The 20,652-nt window shown below is 41.7% G+C and overlaps 2 protein-coding genes and 1 pseudogene across 3 annotated transcripts; 2 read left to right on the forward strand and 1 right to left on the reverse strand.

The window, feature by feature from the left end:
- Positions 1–1,040: 1,040 nt before the first annotated feature.
- On the forward strand, positions 1,041–3,292 carry LOC308511607 (tryptophan--tRNA ligase, cytoplasmic-like; annotated as a pseudogene). Its single transcript has 2 exons — positions 1,041–1,076; positions 1,938–3,292. The product of its transcript is annotated as a tryptophan--tRNA ligase, cytoplasmic-like (transcript).
- Positions 3,293–6,327: 3,035 nt separating this feature from the next.
- On the reverse strand, positions 6,328–7,738 carry LOC308511608 (protein FAM47E-like; the record flags this gene model as incomplete). Its single annotated transcript, XM_081081605.1, is given in 3 exon segments — positions 6,328–6,417; positions 6,421–7,510; positions 7,563–7,738. Coding segments are annotated over 3 exon segments (1,356 nt in total).
- A 2,243-nt stretch (positions 7,739–9,981) lies between these two features.
- On the forward strand, positions 9,982–12,338 carry LOC308536000 (chromobox protein homolog 1-like). The gene has a single exon (XM_081115011.1). It carries the CDS (start codon positions 10,016–10,018, stop codon positions 10,571–10,573), a length of 558 nt encoding a protein of 185 aa, XP_080971137.1. The 5' UTR covers positions 9,982–10,015; the 3' UTR covers positions 10,574–12,338.
- The last annotated feature ends 8,314 nt before the right edge of the window (positions 12,339–20,652 follow it).

Genomic DNA, 20,652 nt, shown 5'->3' on the forward strand with positions numbered 1-20,652 from the left:
GGATTTAAATGTAAGAAGGGAAAACATAAAAATCCTAGAAGAATTCACAGGCAGCAAAATCTCAGACATTTCGTGTAACAATATGGAAATTAAGGAGAAAATGAATGGGACTACATTCAAATGAAAAGCTTCTGCACAGCAAATGAAACCATCACTAAAATAAAAATAGTGCTCACTCCATGGGAAAACATATTTGCCAACAATACATCTGACAAGGAGTTAACCTCCAAAATCTACAGGGAACTCATACATCTTAACAAAAGGAAGATAAATAGTCCAATTAAAAATGGGCCAAGTATCTAAATAGACACTCTCCAAAATGGACATGCAGAAGGCCAAATGGCATATGAAAAAGTGCTCAAAGTCACTGATTATTCAAGAGGTGCAAATAAAAAGGAAAGTGAGGTACCACCTCACCCCTGTTAGAATGGCTATCATCAACAAATCAACAAATGACAAAGTGTTGTCAAGGATGTGGAAAAAAGGGAACCCTGGTGCACTGCTGGTGGGAATGCAGACTGGTGCAGCCACTGTGGAAAACAGTTTGGAGTTTCATCAAAAAATTAAAAATGGAACTACCATTTGACCCAGTGATTCCACTTCTAGGACTATATCCCAAGAAATCAGAAACACCAATCAGAAAGAATATATGCACCCCTATGTTCATAGCAGCACAATTTACAATAGCTAAGATTTGGAAACAGCCTAAGCACCCATCAGCAGATGAATGGATTAAAAAACGGTGGTACAACTATTTAATGGAATACTATGCAGCTGAAAAAGAATGAACTATGACCATTTGCAACAGCATGGATGGACCTAGAGCACAATATGCTAAGTGAAATAAGCCAGTGGGAAATAGATCAATATCACATGATCTCATTCATATGTGAAATATAACTAAGAACATAAAGTGATGAAAAAATAGACATAGAGACATAGAGACATGGAACACACTGGCAACCCACACAGGTAAAGCAGAAGAGGTTGGTTGGGGGAACAAGTCAACCAATGAACTCATGTGAGTATATGCATAACCCATGGACACAGACAATGGGTTGGTGAAGGTTTTGGGGGTAAGGGACTGGGAGAGGGCACTAGGGGTAAAAAAAGGGACATATATAATACTCTCAGCAATAAAAAGAAAAGGAAAAAGCCAGCTCAAACCGGATTGGCTTAGTGGATTGAGCATTGGCCTACAGATTGAAGGGTCCCAAGTTTGATTCTGGTCAAGGGCACATGCCCAGGTTATGGGCTCAATCCCTAGTAGGGGGTGTGCAGGAGGCACATGATCAGTGATTCTCATCATTGATGTTTTTATCTCACTCCATCTCCCTTCTTCTCTGAAATAAATAAATATATATATTTTTTTAAAGTCAAAGCTGTACTTGGAAATTCAGGTCCCTGTGACCCAGAACTGAACTTTCACAACATTGCCTTAGTGCACAATAGCTGCAGGGCACTTAGAGATTGTCTTTCCTTCCATCAGGACCACATGTAAACTCAGTTCTCATACTGAGGCTGAAGAAGTGAGATGGGAAGTGAGTGGGGAGGTTAAATGGAGGCCAGCATGCAGTGTGGCACCCCACACTAATGAAGAGCTAATGATGCAATGACCAGCTAATAGTTTGGGTTTAAAGTGGGTTTCACTGGTCTCCACCCCCCCCCCCCAAACACACACACTCACAGCCAACTCCTGATTGGACTGTCTCATGAGGAATTGGTCAAGAGGCTCAAGTGTTTGTGAGAAACTGGTTGATTTCTAAGAAATCCTTACTGCAAATAGCTGCAGGGTGGGGTGAACAGGAAGAAAAGAGAAGAAAGGGGCTTAAAAAAAAGGAAACAGTAAGAGGGGGAAGACTATAAAAGAAGAGCCCAACTGCACAGAGATCTCAGCTACTCCACTGGCCACCTCTTCAGTTCCCCCCACAGCCCAGGATAAAATTGATTCTGCAGTGAAGAGGCTGTTATTGCTAAAAATGAGCTACAACGTGGCCACTGGGGAAAACTACAAGGCCGACTGCCTTCCAGAGAACCTTGAACCTGGGTTAGTTGCCCAGGTGCCATGGACGCTGAAGTGGATTTTGTGGACCCCCGAACTGTACAGAGGAACAGTGCAAAAGGCAGTGACTATGACAAGCTCATTGTTCTGTTTGGAAGCAGTGACATTGACCAAGAGCTGATAAACAGAATAGAGAGAGCCAGGGGCCAGAGACTGCACCACTTTCTGCACAGATGCACCTTCTTCTCACACAGAGACATGAACCAAGTCCTCGATGCCTATGAAAACAAGAAGCTATTTCGCATGTATGTGGGCAGGGGCCCCTCTTCCGAAGCCATGCATGTAAGCCACCACATCCCGTTCATTTTCACAAAGTGGCTGCAGGACATGTTGAATGTGCTCTTGCTCATCCAGATGGCAGATGACCAGAAGTACCTGTGGAAGTCCTGACCCTGGACCAGGCCTATGGCTACTCCATGGAAAACGCCAAGGACATCATCACCTGAGGCTTTGACATCAACAACCCCATCTTCTCTGACCTCGACTACGTGGGGGTGAGCCCAGACTTCTACAAGAACACGGTCAAGATGAGAAGTACCTGAACTTCAACCAAGTGAAAGGCATTTTTGTCTTTGCAGACAGTGACTGAAAGGGGAAGATCAGATTTCCTGCCATCCAGGCTGCTCCCTCCTTCAGCAACTCATTCCCACAGATCTTTGGGGGCCAAGATGGACGTCCAGAAACTCATCCCTTGTGCCTTCAACCAGGATCATACTTCAGGATGACAAGACATGTCACACCCAGGATCTTCTATCCTAAACCACCCTGCTACTCTCGGCCTTCTTCCCCTCCCTTCAGGGGACTCAGACAAAAAGGAATGCCAGAGACCCCAACTCCCCCATCTTCCTCACAGACACAGCCAAGCAGATCAAGACCAAGGTCAACAATCATGCATTTTCTGGAGGGAGAGACACCATCGAGGAGCACAGGCAGTTTTAGGAAAACTGCCAGGTGGACATGTCCTTCATGTACATGACCTTCTTCCTCGAGGATGAAGACAAGCTGGAGCAGATCAGGAAGGATTACAGCAGTGGAGCCATGCTCACCTGGGAGCTCAAGAAGGAGCTCATGCAGGTCCTGCAGCCCCTCCTTGCGGAGCACCAGGCCAGGTGTAAGGAGGCCAGGGAGGAGATAGTCAAAGTGTTCTTGACCTCCCCTGCCCCCAACACCAGAAGCTGTCCTACGACTTTCAATAATGCCCATTTTATATCTGCACAGAAAGAACCATAATTTACCCAGAGGCATTGTCACATGGCTTCCCGTTCCTGGTGTCTAACTCTGTGTGTCTGTCTGTCCTGTTTCTCCCTGTGTCATCCTTTCCAAACTAACCCTGTGAGCTGCCGGCTCCTCCCCTAGGAGGACTCCATTGGAAAATATCCCACTGTTCCCTTAAACCTGATGGTTAGACAGCCTGTAGTCCAGGTGTTTATTTCACGATGTTTAATGGGCACAGGCCTATTTCAGCCCATCCTCCCCCCCCAAAAAAAACCTGAAATGCTGGATGTGCTTTTGACTGAGAGATCTCCCAGCTTGAAAGCTGCTTTTCACACTGAGTATTGGCCCCAGGTGGCCCCTTTTATTAAGTTGAGTCTGTGGGAGAACTTTCCAGCTCACCTCCTGAAATCCAGACCTCATGTGTTTTCTTGGAACCTCTGCCCTTCCCTGAGCCTCCCCATGCTGCTTCCAGGGACTGGCCCTGAGCACAGGCGCTGTGCCCCCACCCTTTGGCAGCTGAGGGGAATGGGTGACCTTTGTAGAAAGCTTTGTCCTGACACTTGATTGGCTCAGAGGCCTGCAAGGAGCAGTGCCCTGCTGGTGTCCTGGGCTGTAGAGAACAAGCAGCAGCCCCAGGCACCAAGGAAAACATTCAGTCTTGTACCCTGTGTAGTCTGGGAAAGCAGAAGAATATCCCAGGAAATCCCTCCATGGAGGTGCAGGGCCCACTCCTGAGCATAATGCCCTAAATAAATTTCCTTTGGTCCCACGGGGGGTGGGTGTAGGGGTGGAATATATATATAACATACTAACTATGTTTCCTGGCCAACCCACCTTTGTGAACATCCCATTGAATTAATTAGCCATTTCAGTTGGGGAGAAAGTTAGTCTGTCTGTATCATGTTCAGGCTGCCTTACCTCACATTTAACATCCACAGTATTGGAGTCATGGGAAATATCTGTATGACAAGTCATCACATGGAAAGACATTACAAGAAACAGGGACTATAAGATATGATGATTTGCCTCAGGAATTTTTGACCCTAAGAATATTAAAATTAATAGGCAGATTTGAAAAGGGTTCAAAAAGGTCTAACTACAGTGGGGCCTTGACTTATGAGTTTAATTCGTTCCATGATAGAGCTCGTAACTCAAATTACTCATATGTCAAATTAAAAAGTGAACGAGTGAGACATGTGATGCTGGGCAGATGTTGTGGCATTCACTGTGACGTTCGCTGTGGGGTATCTGAAGCTGGACCCCAACTAGCTGTGGGGTATCTGAAGCTGGATCATAACCCGAATTTTAGCTCGAAACTCAAAGCAAAAAATCGGCTGAAAGATGGCTCATATCTCGAAAAGCTCATTAGTCAGGACACTCGTAAGTGAAGGGCCCACTGTAGTTAATTTTATAAATATATTTTACTTTATTCTATTCCATAGATGAGTGTGTATCATTTTTCCTTCAGCTAAAGTGTGGCATCATTGATGTAATATACGTATGACTATATTTTTCTTCTAGATCAGAGGGACAGTGAATTTTAAAGTAAACATTCAGATAGGAAATATGTTAGGCTTGCAGGCCATATGATATCTGTGACAATTCCAATTCTCATGTTGTACTGCAAAGGTAGCCATAGACAATTCAAAAACAATACCAAAGTTACTTTGGTTACAGGTTACAAGTTGTGCTTTACAAAATAATTGTTATAATGCATTATATATTGAATATTATTGGAGTGATACAGTTATTAAATTCTGCACAATTATTTTGAGATTCATCCCATGCAGTAGCTGGCATAACTTTTTATAAATACACTAAAGGCCTGGTGCAAGAAATTTTTGCGCAGGTCCAGTTGCTAGGCCTGGCCTGTGGTCAGGGCCATATTCCTCGGCTGCCCTGAGCCAGCCCCATCTCATGCCGCCACCCACCCCCAGTTCCCCATTCAACATTGGGTGATCAGATCCTGACGGCTCCAGGGGCCAATACTCCAGGGGGAAGAACTGAGAGGTCAGCCATTCTGCCTGCTCGCCAGCCCCGCCCCCACCATGGTTGGCCTCTGTGTGTGGGTGGACTGGTTGGGTAGGGGCCTTGGCCTGGCGCCACTTACATCCCCTGCCACCCACCCCCGGTTCCCCTTTCGCCATTGGGAGATTGGAGCCTGCCGGCCAGGGAAAGGAACAGAGAGGTGCTCAGTGCGCCTCATAGTGAATGGCTGAGCAGTTATTCTGGTTGTTCCACCATTAGGGTCAATTTGCATATTACTCTTTTATTGTAAAGGATAGAGGCCCGGTACACAGGTGGGCTGGACAACCTGCCCTGATGGGGGCCCCGATTGGGGTGGGGCGTCCCCACTGGGAGGCGGGGCTGACTGGGGTGAGGGTCTGCGGGTGGTTTTCAGGCTGGCCAAACCCTTGACCAGGGTGGGTTCCCCTCTGGAGGCGGGGCTGGCCAGGGCAAGGGGCAGCCGTAGTACCGGTCTCTGGTTGTTTTGGTTGTTCTGACATTTTGGTCTCTGGAATTTTATTATATAGGATTTTTACTGATGTTCAGAGAGGGAGAGGAAGAGAGAGAAACATCAATGTTGAGAGAGAATGATTAATCAGCTGCATCCTGCATGCACCCCCACTTAGTATCGAGCCTGCAACCCAGGCATATGCCCTGCTCTGGAATCAAACCATGACCTCCTGGTTCACAGGTCAATACTCAACCACTGAGCCACATTGGCTGGGCAACAAGATCCTTTTTAAATAATTATTTCATTTATAGTTACGTTTAATAAATAATTGAAATAAAAATATAATACTCCTAATTCAATAAAAATCAAGAGGAGTATATGTAAACATTGACTTCATAGTTGGTAAAATACATAACACATTGATGAACCCAAGCAGAAGCTCATACAGAAAGTTTTATTAGCAATAGGTGTTAAATGTACAGATGTTGTGGAATCAAATTGTCCATACACAGTGAGGCACTCATGGTGAATTCTGACTGGGGTTAAAATGAGAGAGACACACTAGCCAAGTGAGTAGTAAAGAGAAAATTGTCTAATTCTCTTCTTCCTCTGAATCCTCCTCTTTGGGTTTGGAGAGGAGTTTCATTACTCGGTGTATAGGAGTCTTCACAGACTCATAGTTTCACCCCTTCCTCATAAACATCTTCTCAATCACACCTGGCATCTTGTAGCCCTTGCTAACAATGAAATCTTTGAAAGCAATTGGTCCATAAAATTCATCAATAATGTCTGGTTCAAGATGCTTTCCATAGGTCCAATATTCCTTGTCAGGGATGGCTTTAGGGTCGGGCAAAGGCTGGTCATTGACTAGCTTTTTCCAGGATTTGGGGTCCAGGTACCATGCTCCATACCTTATCTTCTCCCGTTTGGGTTTATAAGGGTCTTGTTGTTTGCGGAGTTTCCTTTCCCAGTTACCTTCCTGCAGGGAGAATTTTCTCTGCTGTATGTCATCTAGCTGTTTGCAGGGCCTTATATTCAAAGGAAGCTGGCTTATTTTCTTTATTTTGACTGGATTATGGGTGAGTGGGACCTCTAAATTAATTTCAAACTTCATGATGTCCTCTTCATCAATGCCTATGTCTCCAAAATTATCATCGATCCATCTGCAGAATTCACGAACTGTTCTTGCTTTTTGGAGCACAGGATCCTTGGGGATATCTGTTTTGCATGGTGCATTTGTCTCTTCCTCAGGAAACAAACTGAATAAATATGACTGGAGACTCTCCTTGGCCGTTTCCATGTGGGCTTGGTCTTCAGGTTCCAGGTTGACCTCCTCAGGATGTTCTTCACACAGGTGTGTGGGGGTCTTCTTTCTTTCCTTGGTGCCCTCACAATACGCCCACGTGTCCTCCAGCTTCCTGTCAGGATCTAGCACTTCCAGGACCTTGAGCAGGAGGTCTGGAGGGAGAGCTTCCTCCAGATTCGGGCAGTTCGCCAAGGGATGCTGGGTCAGGCTGGCTTCAATGTTCTCTACAAAGGCCTTCCGTGCTCGCTGGGCTGGCGAGAGCTTGGAACACAGGTCCGCTCCCGTGGGCGGCTGCCTGTGAATCTTTTTGGGCGGAGGGCGGGGAATTCTATGAGCAATCATGGGGAGAATGCCCTCCTGAGGACCATGAGTGATCACATCTTCAGGAGATGGACAGCCCTTTCTGAAGTCGTCCACTCCCTCCTTCACAAATACCCACCGCAGGCACTTCCCAAGCTTGTTGTTCTGCCTGGAGAGATAGTGGGAAGGCAACCTCTCCCTGTCCTTGAACCAGGGCTTACATTTCATGCCCAGGTCCTAGCAGCCACTTCTTGCTGGGCTCTGGCTTCCTGTCCAGCTTCGGCCCTGACTGCCATGGCTTGATCAGCCCCGACTCTATGAGCGCCTTCTTCCTCAGGTCCGACTTTAACAGCCACCCCTTGCGGGGCTCCGGTAAGGGCCACTGCTGGCACGCCATGGCGCCCTTGGACCAGGGCGCCCAGGGGCCTCAGGGGTTTGATGTCCCAGCGGCCCTGTTGCTAGGAGACCATTGCCAGGTCCTGACTCATTCTTATTCTTTCCTGATGGGGGTCAGCACGCAACCCTGCTCAGCCTGCATTGGACCGGGATTGCCCGCAAGGTTGCATTCTTGCTTGTGGCACACCATAGGTCAGCTGCCCATTCGTCTTTTGATGGACTTTTGGATTAATTCCAGTTTGAGCCTGTTTGGAAATCAAGGGACCACGAATATTTCATGTGTTCACATCTTCATACAAGTACTTTCATTTCTCCTGGATAAATTATAGGTAGCAATTGATGGGGGGGGGGGGTCTTCTGAGAGGTGTGTTTTTACTATGTACTCACAGCCCTCAGGTTTTGATATTTGCCCAAATATGGGTGAGGTGAGTGAGGCATTGGGTGTACAACTTAAGGTGGCACCCAAAAAAAACCCTCAGAAATCAAGATCAGTTATCTTTTAAGGTAACATTTTCAACAATATTCAGGAAAACAGTGCCATATTAAAGCCCAAGGGCAAAGGATAGATCAGTGTTCCTACTACTGATCCTATTTTTATTTAAAACCCATGTGTTGTTCACCACTGAATTTTCTTTTTACAAATAGTGTTTGCCTTTTTTGTATACTGTTATGTTGCTTGGAAACAGTTTGATTCTTTGGGGTCCATTTTAAGATTTAATTGAAATAAACAGAGCAGTTCCCTGTGATAGTACATGGCTAAATAACGTTATACCATGTTGTATGGTTAACTGTTCCTCACTTCTGCAGCAAGACCTTCCACATAAAGTATTCAATGCCTGTGCATCTAGAGATCTTCTAGTCTGGCTAACAGTAAAGGTCACTATTGCAGGCCCTGTGTGAGTGTCAGGTATCAAGAATCCTTTCCAGTGGTTTCTTTCCTGGCTTCTAATAATGTGATCACACAAGAGCTGATCAGTAATCCCCTGAATCATTCTTGTGGGGTGCAAGATTCTGGAGTTCCCTCTCTTTCTCTCATTTTGCTCTCTGGTTGTCTGCCTTGAGAACTCTACCCACCTTGTTCTCTACGGTGTCTTAGCTCCAACTCCTCTATAAACTAGTAGCGAGACTGCTGTTCTTTGCCTGGGTTCTGCCTCTCTGAGCTGTGACCTAGAAACTCAAAGAATTTGAAGCAATCAAAGGCCTCACCTCATTTATTTCCTATCTGTGAGGGGTCAGTCTCTGCTTCCTGATGTCCAGCGTCTTTCAAAATTTTATCTTGTTTTCTTCCCTTTCTTTTCAGATGTTCCAGGGCATATATCTGATCCCTGTTACTCTACTTTGGCCAGAACAGGATATATACTTTACAGTTTTTGTTTTTTCTCCATCAATCAGTGAGTCTGCCTTTTCAGGGTCATGGAAGTCTTCTAAGCCATCGAATACCTTAAATTCTTGCTGTTCTCCATGATTAGAAATTGTAGATCACACCCGCATCATTGAAACAAATGCCTCTCTTACAATCTTTACCAATCTATTTTTTTCCCCTAATACTCAGGATACTCATCTACTTTACAATCCATGAAATACATACCAAACTCAAGAGCATATAACATTAGGTGATGCAGCATGGCTTTTTTTTTCTTTTTTGGTCATAGCCAATAATACTTTAATACACATATTAGAGATTAGGTATAATTCTTCACATGATTTCACTCATATGTGAAATCTAATGAACAAAATATACTGATGAATAAAATATATCCAGAAACAATGTCATTTTATTTTTTAAAAAAAAAACAAAACTAAAGATGAAAACTAATAGGGGAGTTAGTGGAATAATCGGATGTTGAAAAATTTTGCTACATTACTAGGTATTAGAAATGTTTTTATTGTGTGTTCGTATAAGTGATCAAAGTGAGGGTAATAACTACCTGTGAGTCATAACCTTCGCATGCTCTCTATTACTTTAAGAAGCAAAAAAATGGGACAATTGAGAAAGATTAGCATTCTACCTCAATTATAAGTCTTTAGGAATATTTGTTTTGGGAGATGCTAAAAAACTACAGCAGGCCCGAAGGAGAGGGCCGTTGGCTCGGGCCTGCGGTACACCGCTTCAGTGAGGGGTTCGACCGCGGCCACCCGGCCTGTTGCTTTTCTGGGCGCCACTCCTCTGGGTCCCACGCCGACGGGTCGCGCCAGTAGCGCAGCACCGATTCCTCTCCTGCTCTTGGGCGCTGCTCTGAGCAGCGTCACCCTTTATACCAGAAAACTGGCGGGCACTATGGGGAAAAAACAAAACAAGAAGAAAGTGGAGGAGGTGCTAGAAGAGGAGGAAGAGGAATATGTGGTGGAAAAAGTTCTCGACCGTCGAGTGGTAAAGGGCAAAGTGGAGTACCTCCTCAAGTGGAAGGGGTTCTCAGATGAGGACAACACGTGGGAGCCAGAAGAGAACTTGGATTGCCCCGACCTCATTGCTGAGTTTTTACAGTCGCAGAAAACAGCACATGAGACAGATAAATCAGAAGGAGGCAAACGCAAAGCTGACTCTGATTCTGAAGATAAGGGAGAAGAGAGCAAACCAAAGAAGAAGAAAGAAGAGCCAGAAAAGCCTCGAGGCTTTGCCCGGGGTTTGGAGCCTGAACAGATTATTGGAGCTACAGACTCCAGTGGAGAGCTCATGTTCCTGATGAAATGGAAAAACTCTGATGAGGCTGACCTGGTCCCAGCCAAGGAAGCCAATGTCAAGTGCCCCCAGGTTGTCATATCCTTCTATGAGGAAAGGCTGACGTGGCATTCCTATCCCTCAGAGGATGATGACAAAAAAGATGACAAGAATTAACTCTCCTGAGTACCAGCCCCTGTCACATCTGACTGTGGGTTTCAAGTGGGGAGGGGAAGGAGTTCTACTTGTCTTGATACCATAGAAGTGGCTTGAGAAGATGTCCTTTGAAGAGCCAGTATAGTTCTGTGCCCTACAGCAGCCCAAGTGCTTTAAAGCCGTTCCATGCTGTATAGTTTGCACACTCATCCATGTGGAGGGGAAGGAGGGTAAGTGTTTCAAGGCAATTCATTCTGCACTTTGCTGAGAAAAGCGAAGGGCCTTCTATGAAGGACAAAACTTGCAGAATGGGTATGTGTGAGAGCAAAAAGATACTGTAGATCTTCAAAGCGCATCTCCACAACCCACAGCCTTCTTCCCAATAGTGTTAACTGCATTTTTACAGCGTAGCATGTGTGTAGTTTTTGGCTATTACTGCTGTATTATTTGGGGGTGGGAGGGACGGGGTAGGAAGGAAGATGAGTAGGATTGTTTTTATTAAAATTTGGGGCCTGGTTGGGGAAATGGTGAAACAATGAAAAGAAGAAACAACTAATGATTTGGTTTTGTGTCCAGAATATTTTCTTTTAAAAAAATGTAATTGGCAATCTAATTGAGGACTCTGAGAGACTGTTTAAAAGCTGTGAATGCCTGAGACTTACAGGCCAAGGTGTTCCCTGCCGGAGATTAATTCTTTTCCCAACAAAGGACTAAGCCAGTGGATAAGTTACCAAAGTTGCCATTTGGGGCAGGGGGAAGGGGGATGGAAATTAGTTGAGAAGGGAAAGTCTTTTATTGGAGCATATATATAGGCAGATCATTCTGTCTTAGAGGTGCTAATTCTTAAAATTGACAAGACCCTTTCTCTCCTAATTATGAAGCTATAGACATTAGCTTGTCCATCCAAGCTCCTGGCTGAGGTATTTGGGGGGAGGAGAAGGGGATGGTATAGGAGGTGTGAGAGTAAAGAGAGGGGGCCCATGTTTTTAGGATGGAGAAACTCTTGGAGCCTCTCTGTTTTTTGAACTTTGAACTCTGAAACCATTGGTGGCAGGGTTCAGCCACTGACAGCACAAGTTCATTGAGTCACTTCAAGAGTTGGATTATTTCAAAAGCCCTGGTCTCAGGAGAAGATTAAACTTTCACTTTCATACTGGGGCAGTGGTTCACTTTAAGACACAAAACAAAAATTCTTTTTTTATCCCAAGAATTAATTACCCAAAATGCTGTCTTGACTCATGAAATCCGTCAGTTCTTGACATCATCCAGACCTACATCTAGACCTTCATTGTAAAATCCTTTTAGGCATGTGTTAGATTTCTGTGAAAACTTTGTTTAAATGTAAACTTCATACAACACTGTCAGTTTTTGTTTTAATAAAACTATATAGATTTATAATCCTTGATTTGTCTTAAGTCTTGCCAGAAACCCTCCTTGCCTTTTATTACCTTGTAGGTTCAGCCTGTTGGAAACAACTTGTACAACTGGATGGTTTATTTCTTGAACACTGTAGGCTTGAGAATCTGGCACCTGGCCTGCATCTTTGAGTGGTCTCACTATGTTAATTGAGTAAATATTTATTGAGCATTTATGATTGCTGCAGAAACTGTAAATGTTGTCACATCATTCTGTCTTTCTTACTGCTCAAAGGTTGTTTGTTTGGCACTCTGTGACCTGATAACACTTCCAAACTATGATATGTTTGGGAACATGAGTTTTTTGAATTAGGTTTGGCTCCTGGTTCATGTATTTCATAGATTTGTGTGACCTTAGCTAAATTCAACTTTCCGGAATTTTCAGGAATTAGCCTTGGATTTGATTACTGAATTAAAATATCATCTATTTTCTTAAAAAAAAAACAACAAAAAAAAACCAAAAAACTACAGCAGGCCCGTTTTCAATAGCCATAATTTCTGATGTTAACTGCCATAGCCAGGTTAGGATGGATCCTTGGAAGACGCTGATTTGCATAGATTAATGTAATCTCTTGTATTTAAGAGTGAAGAGAGCTCCGGAAACATTACTTGGAACACCTGATGCTCATTCATTACATTTTACTTGATAATTTTAATAATGGGTATATGTAATTTCTGTTGTACATCTATCTTCCCTCTTTGGAAAAAGTATATGTCATATGACAAAGGGGACAATAGTGTACTTTTAAAGGTGTTTGAATATCAGCTGTTTTCCTATACTGGGGCATTAACTTTAGGCTAATTGTCTTTCTTTATATGAAAATATCACTTTTTTTCTTGATCTATAATGGTGATATTCTCCCTGTGCTTCATACTGCAAGAAATAAAAATGTTAATAATAGTAATGATAATGATAATGATAATAATAATTTACAGGCAATGATTGCTAGAATAGACTGAGTTCCCATTGAATCATGATCACTGATTTTTTATTCCTCTGCTTCATATTTTAACTCCTACACTAATCTTAAATCATCTTAGCTGTGTTAATATATTTAATTTTATTTCGTTGTTTTGCAATCTTAACCTGTCTCACTTAACACTTACTCAGAAAGAATGTACTTCAAGGGTGAAGTCTGAAGAAAATCTTTAAAATGGCAAAACTTATTTTTACTAGCAAAGAATTGATGGGAATTTTATTATGTGTAAGTCCTTAGTTCTAAGTTGGGAATCTTGTAGACAGCATATATATGGGTCAGGTTTTCTTATCCACTCAGCTACCCTATGTCTTTTGGTTGGAGCATTTAAGCCATATTCATTCTAGTTTATTATTGATAGGTACTTATTTATTGCCATTCTTATTATTTATACCCCTATACATCTCTTTCTATTACTTCTTCTTGCAACAGTCCCTTTAGCATTTCTTGTAGTTTTGGTTTGGTGGTAATAAACTCTTCCAGCCTTTTTTTATCTGAAAAGCTCTTTATTTCACCTTAGATTTTTTTGAAAGATAGCCTTGCTGGATAGAATCTTCTTGTGTCCATTCCCTTAGTTTTCATTACCATGTAAACTTCATTCCATTCCCTTTTGGCCTGAATTATTTCTATTGAGAAGTCAGCTGACAATCTAATGGAAGCTCCCTTGTAGGTAACTTTCTATCTCTCTCTTATAGCCTTTAATGTTTGCCATTTTAATTAATATGTGCCTAGGTGTGGGTCTTTTGGTGTTCAATTTGATTGTGACTCTCTGTGCTTCTTGAACTTGAGTGACTTTTTCCTTCACCAGATTAGGGTAATTTTCTGCCCTTATTTCTTCTAACAGGTTCTCTCTTCCTGTCTCACATTCCTCTCTTAATGGTACCTTATAATGTGGATATTGTTACATTTCATGTTGTCTCAGAGTTCCCTTAGACTCTCCTCCTGCTTCCCCCCCCCCCCATTTTGCTGCTCTGAATGAGTGTTTTTTCTGCCTTGTCTTCTAATTCACTGATTCAGTCCTCAACTTCTTCTAGTCTACTGTCGAATCCTTCCAGGGTGTTCTTTATTTCAGCTATGTCATTTCTCATTTTCAATTGATTCGTATGTATCAATTCAAGCTCTCTTTTCATGTTGGTGTATCGCTCATTAAGAGCATTACATAGCCCAACTGGTATGCCTCAGTGGTTGAGCATCAATCTGTGAACCTGGAGGTCAAGGTTTGATTCCTTTACAGGGCACATGCCCAAGTTGCAGGCTTGATCCCCACTGAGGTGTGCAGGAGGCAGCTAATCAATGATTCTCTCTCATCATTGCTTCTCTCTCTCCCTCTATCTTCCTCTCTGAAATCAATATATATGTATATATATTTAAAAGAGCATTATTTGTCATTAAGTTGCTTGTCATTCTCACTGAAAATTTTGAGGACTCTTATTAACATTACTCTGAATTCTTTTTTAAAAAATATATTTTATTGATATTTTACAGAGAGGAATAGAGTGTTAGAAACATCGATGAGAGAGAAACATCGATCAGCTGCCCCCTGCACACCTCCCACTGGGGATGTGCCCACAACCAAGGTACATGCCCTTGACTGGAATTGAACCTGGGACCTTTCAGTCCGCAGGCCGATGCTCTATCTACTGAGCAAAACCAGTAGGGCGACTCTGAATTCTTTAATTTAGCTTATTTTCTGCTGATTCCTCCTTTTCTTTCATGTGAGGATTGTTTCTTTGTCTACCCAGTTTTGCTGTCCCTTTGTTTTTGTTTCTGTGTATTAGATAAAACTATTCTGCATCCCAGATTTTGTGGCTGAGAATCAACCTATGAACATGAAGGCATTTTGTGGGACCCAGGAGTGCAGTCTCTTACATCTCCTGAGCCAGGTGCTATCGGAAAGCCCCTTACTTGAGTTATGTGGGTTTTCGTGTTGTATTTGGGTCTTGAACATTATTGTCCCTTTCGTTGATGGAGTCTCCTCTTAGGCTAGCTGACTATGTGGTTCACCCCTAACCATTTCATACAAGTTCTTGTGGAAGTGCTGACCAAACAGAATTAAATACATCACAACAAAACACAAAACAGAAGAAACAAAACAAAGATGTACATAAGACCCTTACAACACCCAAATAAATAAATAAATAAATAACAGAGAAGAGAGAATTAGTAAAGAGAAAAGTGGGTAAGAATTATTGAAAAAGAGAAAGAAAAAAATGTGGAGCAAACATAACAAATAAACAATCAAAACAATGCATAGGCAAAAACTCTAAGAAAAGGGAGGTATAGAATACATAGATGCAGAGCTGTAATAAAGAAAATAAGAATAAATAATTATAGGAATAGGGGAAGCAAAATAGTTTAAAATAAAGAAGGGAGAAAAGAAATGACAAGAAAAGACAAAAATTTTGAAAAGGAAAATAGAGGAGAAAGGAGATAGTTCTAAAATAAGAATAAGAAAAAAGATGAGAAAGCAGGCAAGAAAGAAAAATAAAAAAAATGTGTAGTGAAAAAAAGTTAAAAAAAAAATTGAGTAGAAAAGGGAATAGGGTAATTAGATATATGAATGAAACAACTGACTAGCATAGTAACAAATCAATAAATAAAACAGATAACAAAGGTAAATTTTCAAAAAGAAAAAAGAAAGGAATGAGAAAGAAATTACAAAAAGAAAAGAGAAAAAGGAGGAAAAAGAAAAGAAATAAAGGAGAAATAAAAAAACACTTAAAAAAAAGTAAAGTGGGGTTCCATTCAGTGGAGTTTAGTGCCCCATGGGAGCTCCCTTTGGATCCCACCCTTCTGTTCTGGGCTTCTTGTCAAGTACTTAGATGCTAAACACTGTTAGGAACTGTCCTCATTTGGCTTTCAGCAACCTGCTTGAAGCTCCAAGAGATTCACTGATCCACTGTTTGTGTCTGTCTCCACAGGCCTTGGCTGCAAGTAGGAGGGGCCAATCTGCCCTCTAAAGTTGGTTTTTGTTAGCAGAATGGGGCCCAGGGCTTGATCTGGGAAACTTCCCCTGTTCCTTGGGCTTCATCTCTGCCTGCCTTTGCCTGCTAGCCAGCTGTCAATCTTAATCACTCAAAACTCTGTTTTTGAAAGGATTTTAGATGGGTGAGGTGCTGTTTAGCTTTCAGGGAATATGATGGGTGTGTTTCCCTGCTCCATAGCTACTCCTCTATCAGTGGCCCAAAATATTACTCTGCCCTAGGCTTCACAGAGATCCCTGTATGGAGACCAATGGGGTCAGCTGGAAACCTGGAGGTTTTTTTTGTTTTTGTTTTTTATCAGCTTTCCCATTCGGGGAAAGTACCAGTCTGGTTCCCAGGATATTGGCAAATGGTCCTTCCCCAAGCCCAACGCTGAGGGCTCCTGAGACTTTTCAAACCCATAAACTTGGCTTCTGCTTTTGTTTCCTCTGAAAATATCAAAATGCAGGGTGAGGCATGCAGGTCTTCTGAGGGTGGGACAGATTGTATCACCTAGGGAAAATTTTTTTGTCTTTGCCTGCCCTCCGGCTACTTGGAGAGGCTAGCTCCTGTTAGGAAAAAATGGCCTTTTCTCTTTAGGGGCCTAGGACCAAATAAATACTCCTGGCTTCAGCTTTTACACATCTACCTTCAATGCTTCCCACCCCAGCCTCTCCTAAGGCACCTCGAGTCCACGTCTCCCACCATGCACCAAGGCCTTGGGGGAGTAGCTGCAAATAAAAACTCCTGTGCTGTGGATTTAAAAAAAGGAAAGGAAACTGTGGCTTTCTCTCTGACCAGCCCCTCTCACAATCTCACCTTTCATACCAGTCTCCAGGTGTTTTCTGTCCTTCCTTTATATGTCTACTCCTCAGCTGGACCTCAGTTGGTAATTCCAGGTGAATGTGCTTCAGTTTAGGTATTGCCAGTCTGGCTCTGGGATGAGGGGCACTATAGGTCTGCCTATTCAGCTGCCATTTTTTCTCCCCTCACATATTATGTTCTTAAATTGGTACCAAAGATATCATAAAACATTTGAGCTAAGGTAGATCAACTCCCCATACTTTATGGATAAAGAAATTTATCTCAGAGGAGTCAAAATGACTTTCAAAAAATGTACAGCCATCAGTGGAATAATCAGAGTGAGAATCCAAGACTCTCAGTCGAATGAAATGTTGGCCAATACAGAAAACCTCACAGATAAGAATCTTAAATGTCACACACTATCGTCATCTACAAAATAAAATACAGTGCCTTTAAACACAAATATAACATCTTAAATATGTGATTTTTCTCATTAGAAAATGCATTAAATACAGGAAAGTATAAAAGAGCCATCTCAGTACCAGTATGATTACTTTTGTTAACCAAAGGTCTTTGGCATCAATTCAACACATAACAGGAATCCCCAATTTGGATTTTGGTGAAGAAGGAAACTTTATTCAGTGCAAAGATCTCAATTGTGATTCAGCAAGGCTGTCAGGAGGCCCTTGGGCCAGGTCCCTCTCCAGTTAGATGGCTCTGCTGTGCCCTGCTCTGATCTGCTCCTATGAGACATCTTCCATGTTTCAGCTCCAGCCAGGGAAACACAATCTTCAGTTCAGTCTTCAGGCCAAAGGGAAAGTGCGCTCTCAGAACCAGAGAGGAGCCGGCTTATGTAGACAGAATCCCCCAACTCTCGTCTCTGATTGGTCTGTCCCCATGCAAATAAGAACTCCACATCCTGCAAAATGTCAAAAGACACTGTCCTGAGGTTCACATTGACAGTGAACATTTTTAGTATATACTCATTTGCCCACTTGTAAGACTATGTCACTAGAAATATATTTCTAATTTTTCATTTGGTATTCTCATTTTACATATGAAGGGCATTGAGCTTGGAAATATAGAGAAAGATTTTGCTCACATGTATGAGAAGTGCACACATTTCATGAGACAACTTTAGCAGAAATATTTTGCTCAAACTAAATCATTTATACAGATCTATGGGCAATAAAGTATTTGTCAAGTATAGTCATTAATGTAGTGGAGAAGAGAGGAAAACTTTTAAAATATCAACTGAAGCAATCCTTGTACCCTTCATGAGTAATTCAAAATGTCTTTTTTTCCATCTGAGAGTGCCACGTTTATTGAGCTGTAGTGCTTTAATAAGGAGCTTCAGAATGACTGCCAAGTACTTCAAGTGCTCTCTGAGTGCACTTGGTGTTTACAAGGATTTTCATTTCACATATTACTTTGTGCAGTAATTTGGGAAACTAAGTGCATTTCCTTTTTTTAGAATATATTTTTATTGATTTCAGAGAGGAAGGTAGAGAGAGAAAGAGATAGAAATATCAATGATGAAAGAGAATCATTGATTGGCTGCCTCCTGCATGCCCCTTACTGGGGATTGAGCCCACAACCTGGGCATATGCCCTTTTCTAGAATGGAACTAGGGACCCTTTAGTCACAGGCCGACACTCTATCCACTGAGCCAAACCAGCCAGGGCCTAAGTGAATTTCTTTAAGGCCCCCAAAATACAATACAATCTGCATTGAAAACGTGTGGCCTTGTATTGCCTTCCTATCTTAGCATGGGTCACTCTTCTGGGAAACAAGTTGAATGAATTTTTTATAGAATTTGCCTTTTCTTGAGAAGCAGCAACCTCTGAGAATAGAAGGCCTGCTTCCATTACAACTGCAACATAGCTGTGGGAAATGGAAGTTCTCCCTGTGGACACAATCAGTTTATAAGCTACAAAATACTGGCATGCACACTGACAATATTGTATCAGTCCCATTCAATGACATGGCTGTCTTTCCTTTTGCTGTTGACACATAAGGCCTCCAGCTTCCCTTAGTGTCCTGCTCAGTATGGCACCTCTCATTTAAAACCTGCTGGTGTTTCTGCCTCAAACCTTGCCTTGCTGCCTGGCCAGTATCCTTGCCTTGGATTTTTCTGGTCTCAAGCCCGGGTTTGTTTGAGAAAGCATCTGCCAACTTCAGCTCAGGCTGCTTCACCAGTTCCACTCCAAATTGTTAATTCCCTGGTATATGGCACCATCCACATCATGTTGTTAGCCTGTTTGCCCTTGACGACATCTGGGCTTAGGTCAGGCAATTTTCATCAATTGTTTGCTGCCATGAGATGGAAGAGCTCACATGTTAAACTGCAGACTGCATTCAGTTGGAAGAGATTCATAATCTCTGGCTACAGAATCTCAAAGCAACTAACTGTCCTGATTTATATAGGCTCAAATGTTGACCTGAAGAGGTTTTGTCAAGGTTTTATACCTAGCTCAGAGTTTTTTCTTAAGTGAGTTAGGTTGGGCTGTCCTGTATATTTTTTAAACCAAAGGGCTAGTTAATGTGCCTTTACCACTTTATCACCAAGATAGAAAACACATTTCTGCCTTCCCAAACCTTCAATCTCTCCCTCCCTCCCTCTCTCTCTCTCTCTCTCTCTCTCTCTCTCTCTCTCTCTCTCTTTCTCATCTACAACAAAAATTAGTTTGAGATGGTTTAATATCTAAATATAAAAGTTAAAACCATAAAAGTTTTTAGGACATTGCAGAATATCTTTGTGAACATGGAGCAAACAAAGATTTCTTAGAGTAGCCACACACACACACACACACACACACACACACACACACACACAAATTGAACTTAAAGAAAATTGATAAATTGGACTTTGAAATAAAAATTTTTTTTCCAATAATCATCTTTATGAAATTAAAAATACAGGTCATACAGAAGTTGAAAATATTAGCAACCCACATATCTGACAAAGGACCTGTACCCAGGGTATATAAGGTGTCTCAAAAAATACAGACACATATTTTGAATAATTATAAAGGCACTGTTTATTAAAATACATTTCATTTTCAAAATTGAGCTATCAGCTGCTAAAGTGTATATACATTATTTTTAGACACCCTCTATAAAGACCTATCAAAAGTGACTAAGAAAAAAATGGACAAAATACTTGAACAAATACTACATAAAAGAAAATGTATGATGGGGGGATAAAATGGACACATATGTAATACCCTTTGTAATACTTTAAGCAATAAATTAAAAAAAAGAAGATGTATGAATAGTCAGTAAGTACATGTAAAGATTCTCAATGTCATAAGGCATCAGGAAAATAAAAATTAAAGCCACAGTGGTACAACCATTTCAAAAATTGGTTGGCAATTTCTTAAACAGATAAATATACACCACCATTAGATCTAGGGCTCCACTCCTTGGTATTTACTTAAATGTAATTACAAATTTTGTCCTCACAAAGGTTTTTATAAGAATGTTTATAATAATAACAAAACACTGGAAATAGCCCAAAAGTCTATCACAAGATAGTAAACTGTGATATACTTATGTAATGAAATAATACTTAGCAATAAAAGATAATGAACTGTTGATATGCACACCAACATGTATGAATCTTATAGATATAATGTTGAGTAAAAGATGAGAGATTCAAAGCATTATTTATTTTATGATTCCAGTTAGATGAAGTGCTAGAACATACCAATCTAACCTATGGCTATAGAAATAAGAACATTAATTGCATACCTGGGGATGGGATATGATTGGAACACGAAGCCACCAGGGTATTTTGGTTTTATCTTGAATGGCTGTAGATTGCATGTGTGTATATTACATGTGAGTGTTAGTTTTATACAATCAGATATCACTGAATTTCACACTTCAAATATTTGTTATTTCACTATATGTAAATTTAACTTCAGGAATAAAAAGTT

This window comes from Myotis nattereri, assembly GCF_964212035.1.
Source record: "Myotis nattereri genome assembly, chromosome: X".
NCBI lineage: Eukaryota > Metazoa > Chordata > Mammalia > Chiroptera > Vespertilionidae > Myotis > Myotis nattereri.

Excerpts from the sequence above, each read along its gene's own strand:
- LOC308536000 (XM_081115011.1), top strand. The coding sequence starts at position 10,016 with ATGGGGAAAAAACAAAACAAGAAGAAAGTGGAGGAGGTGCTAGAAGAG.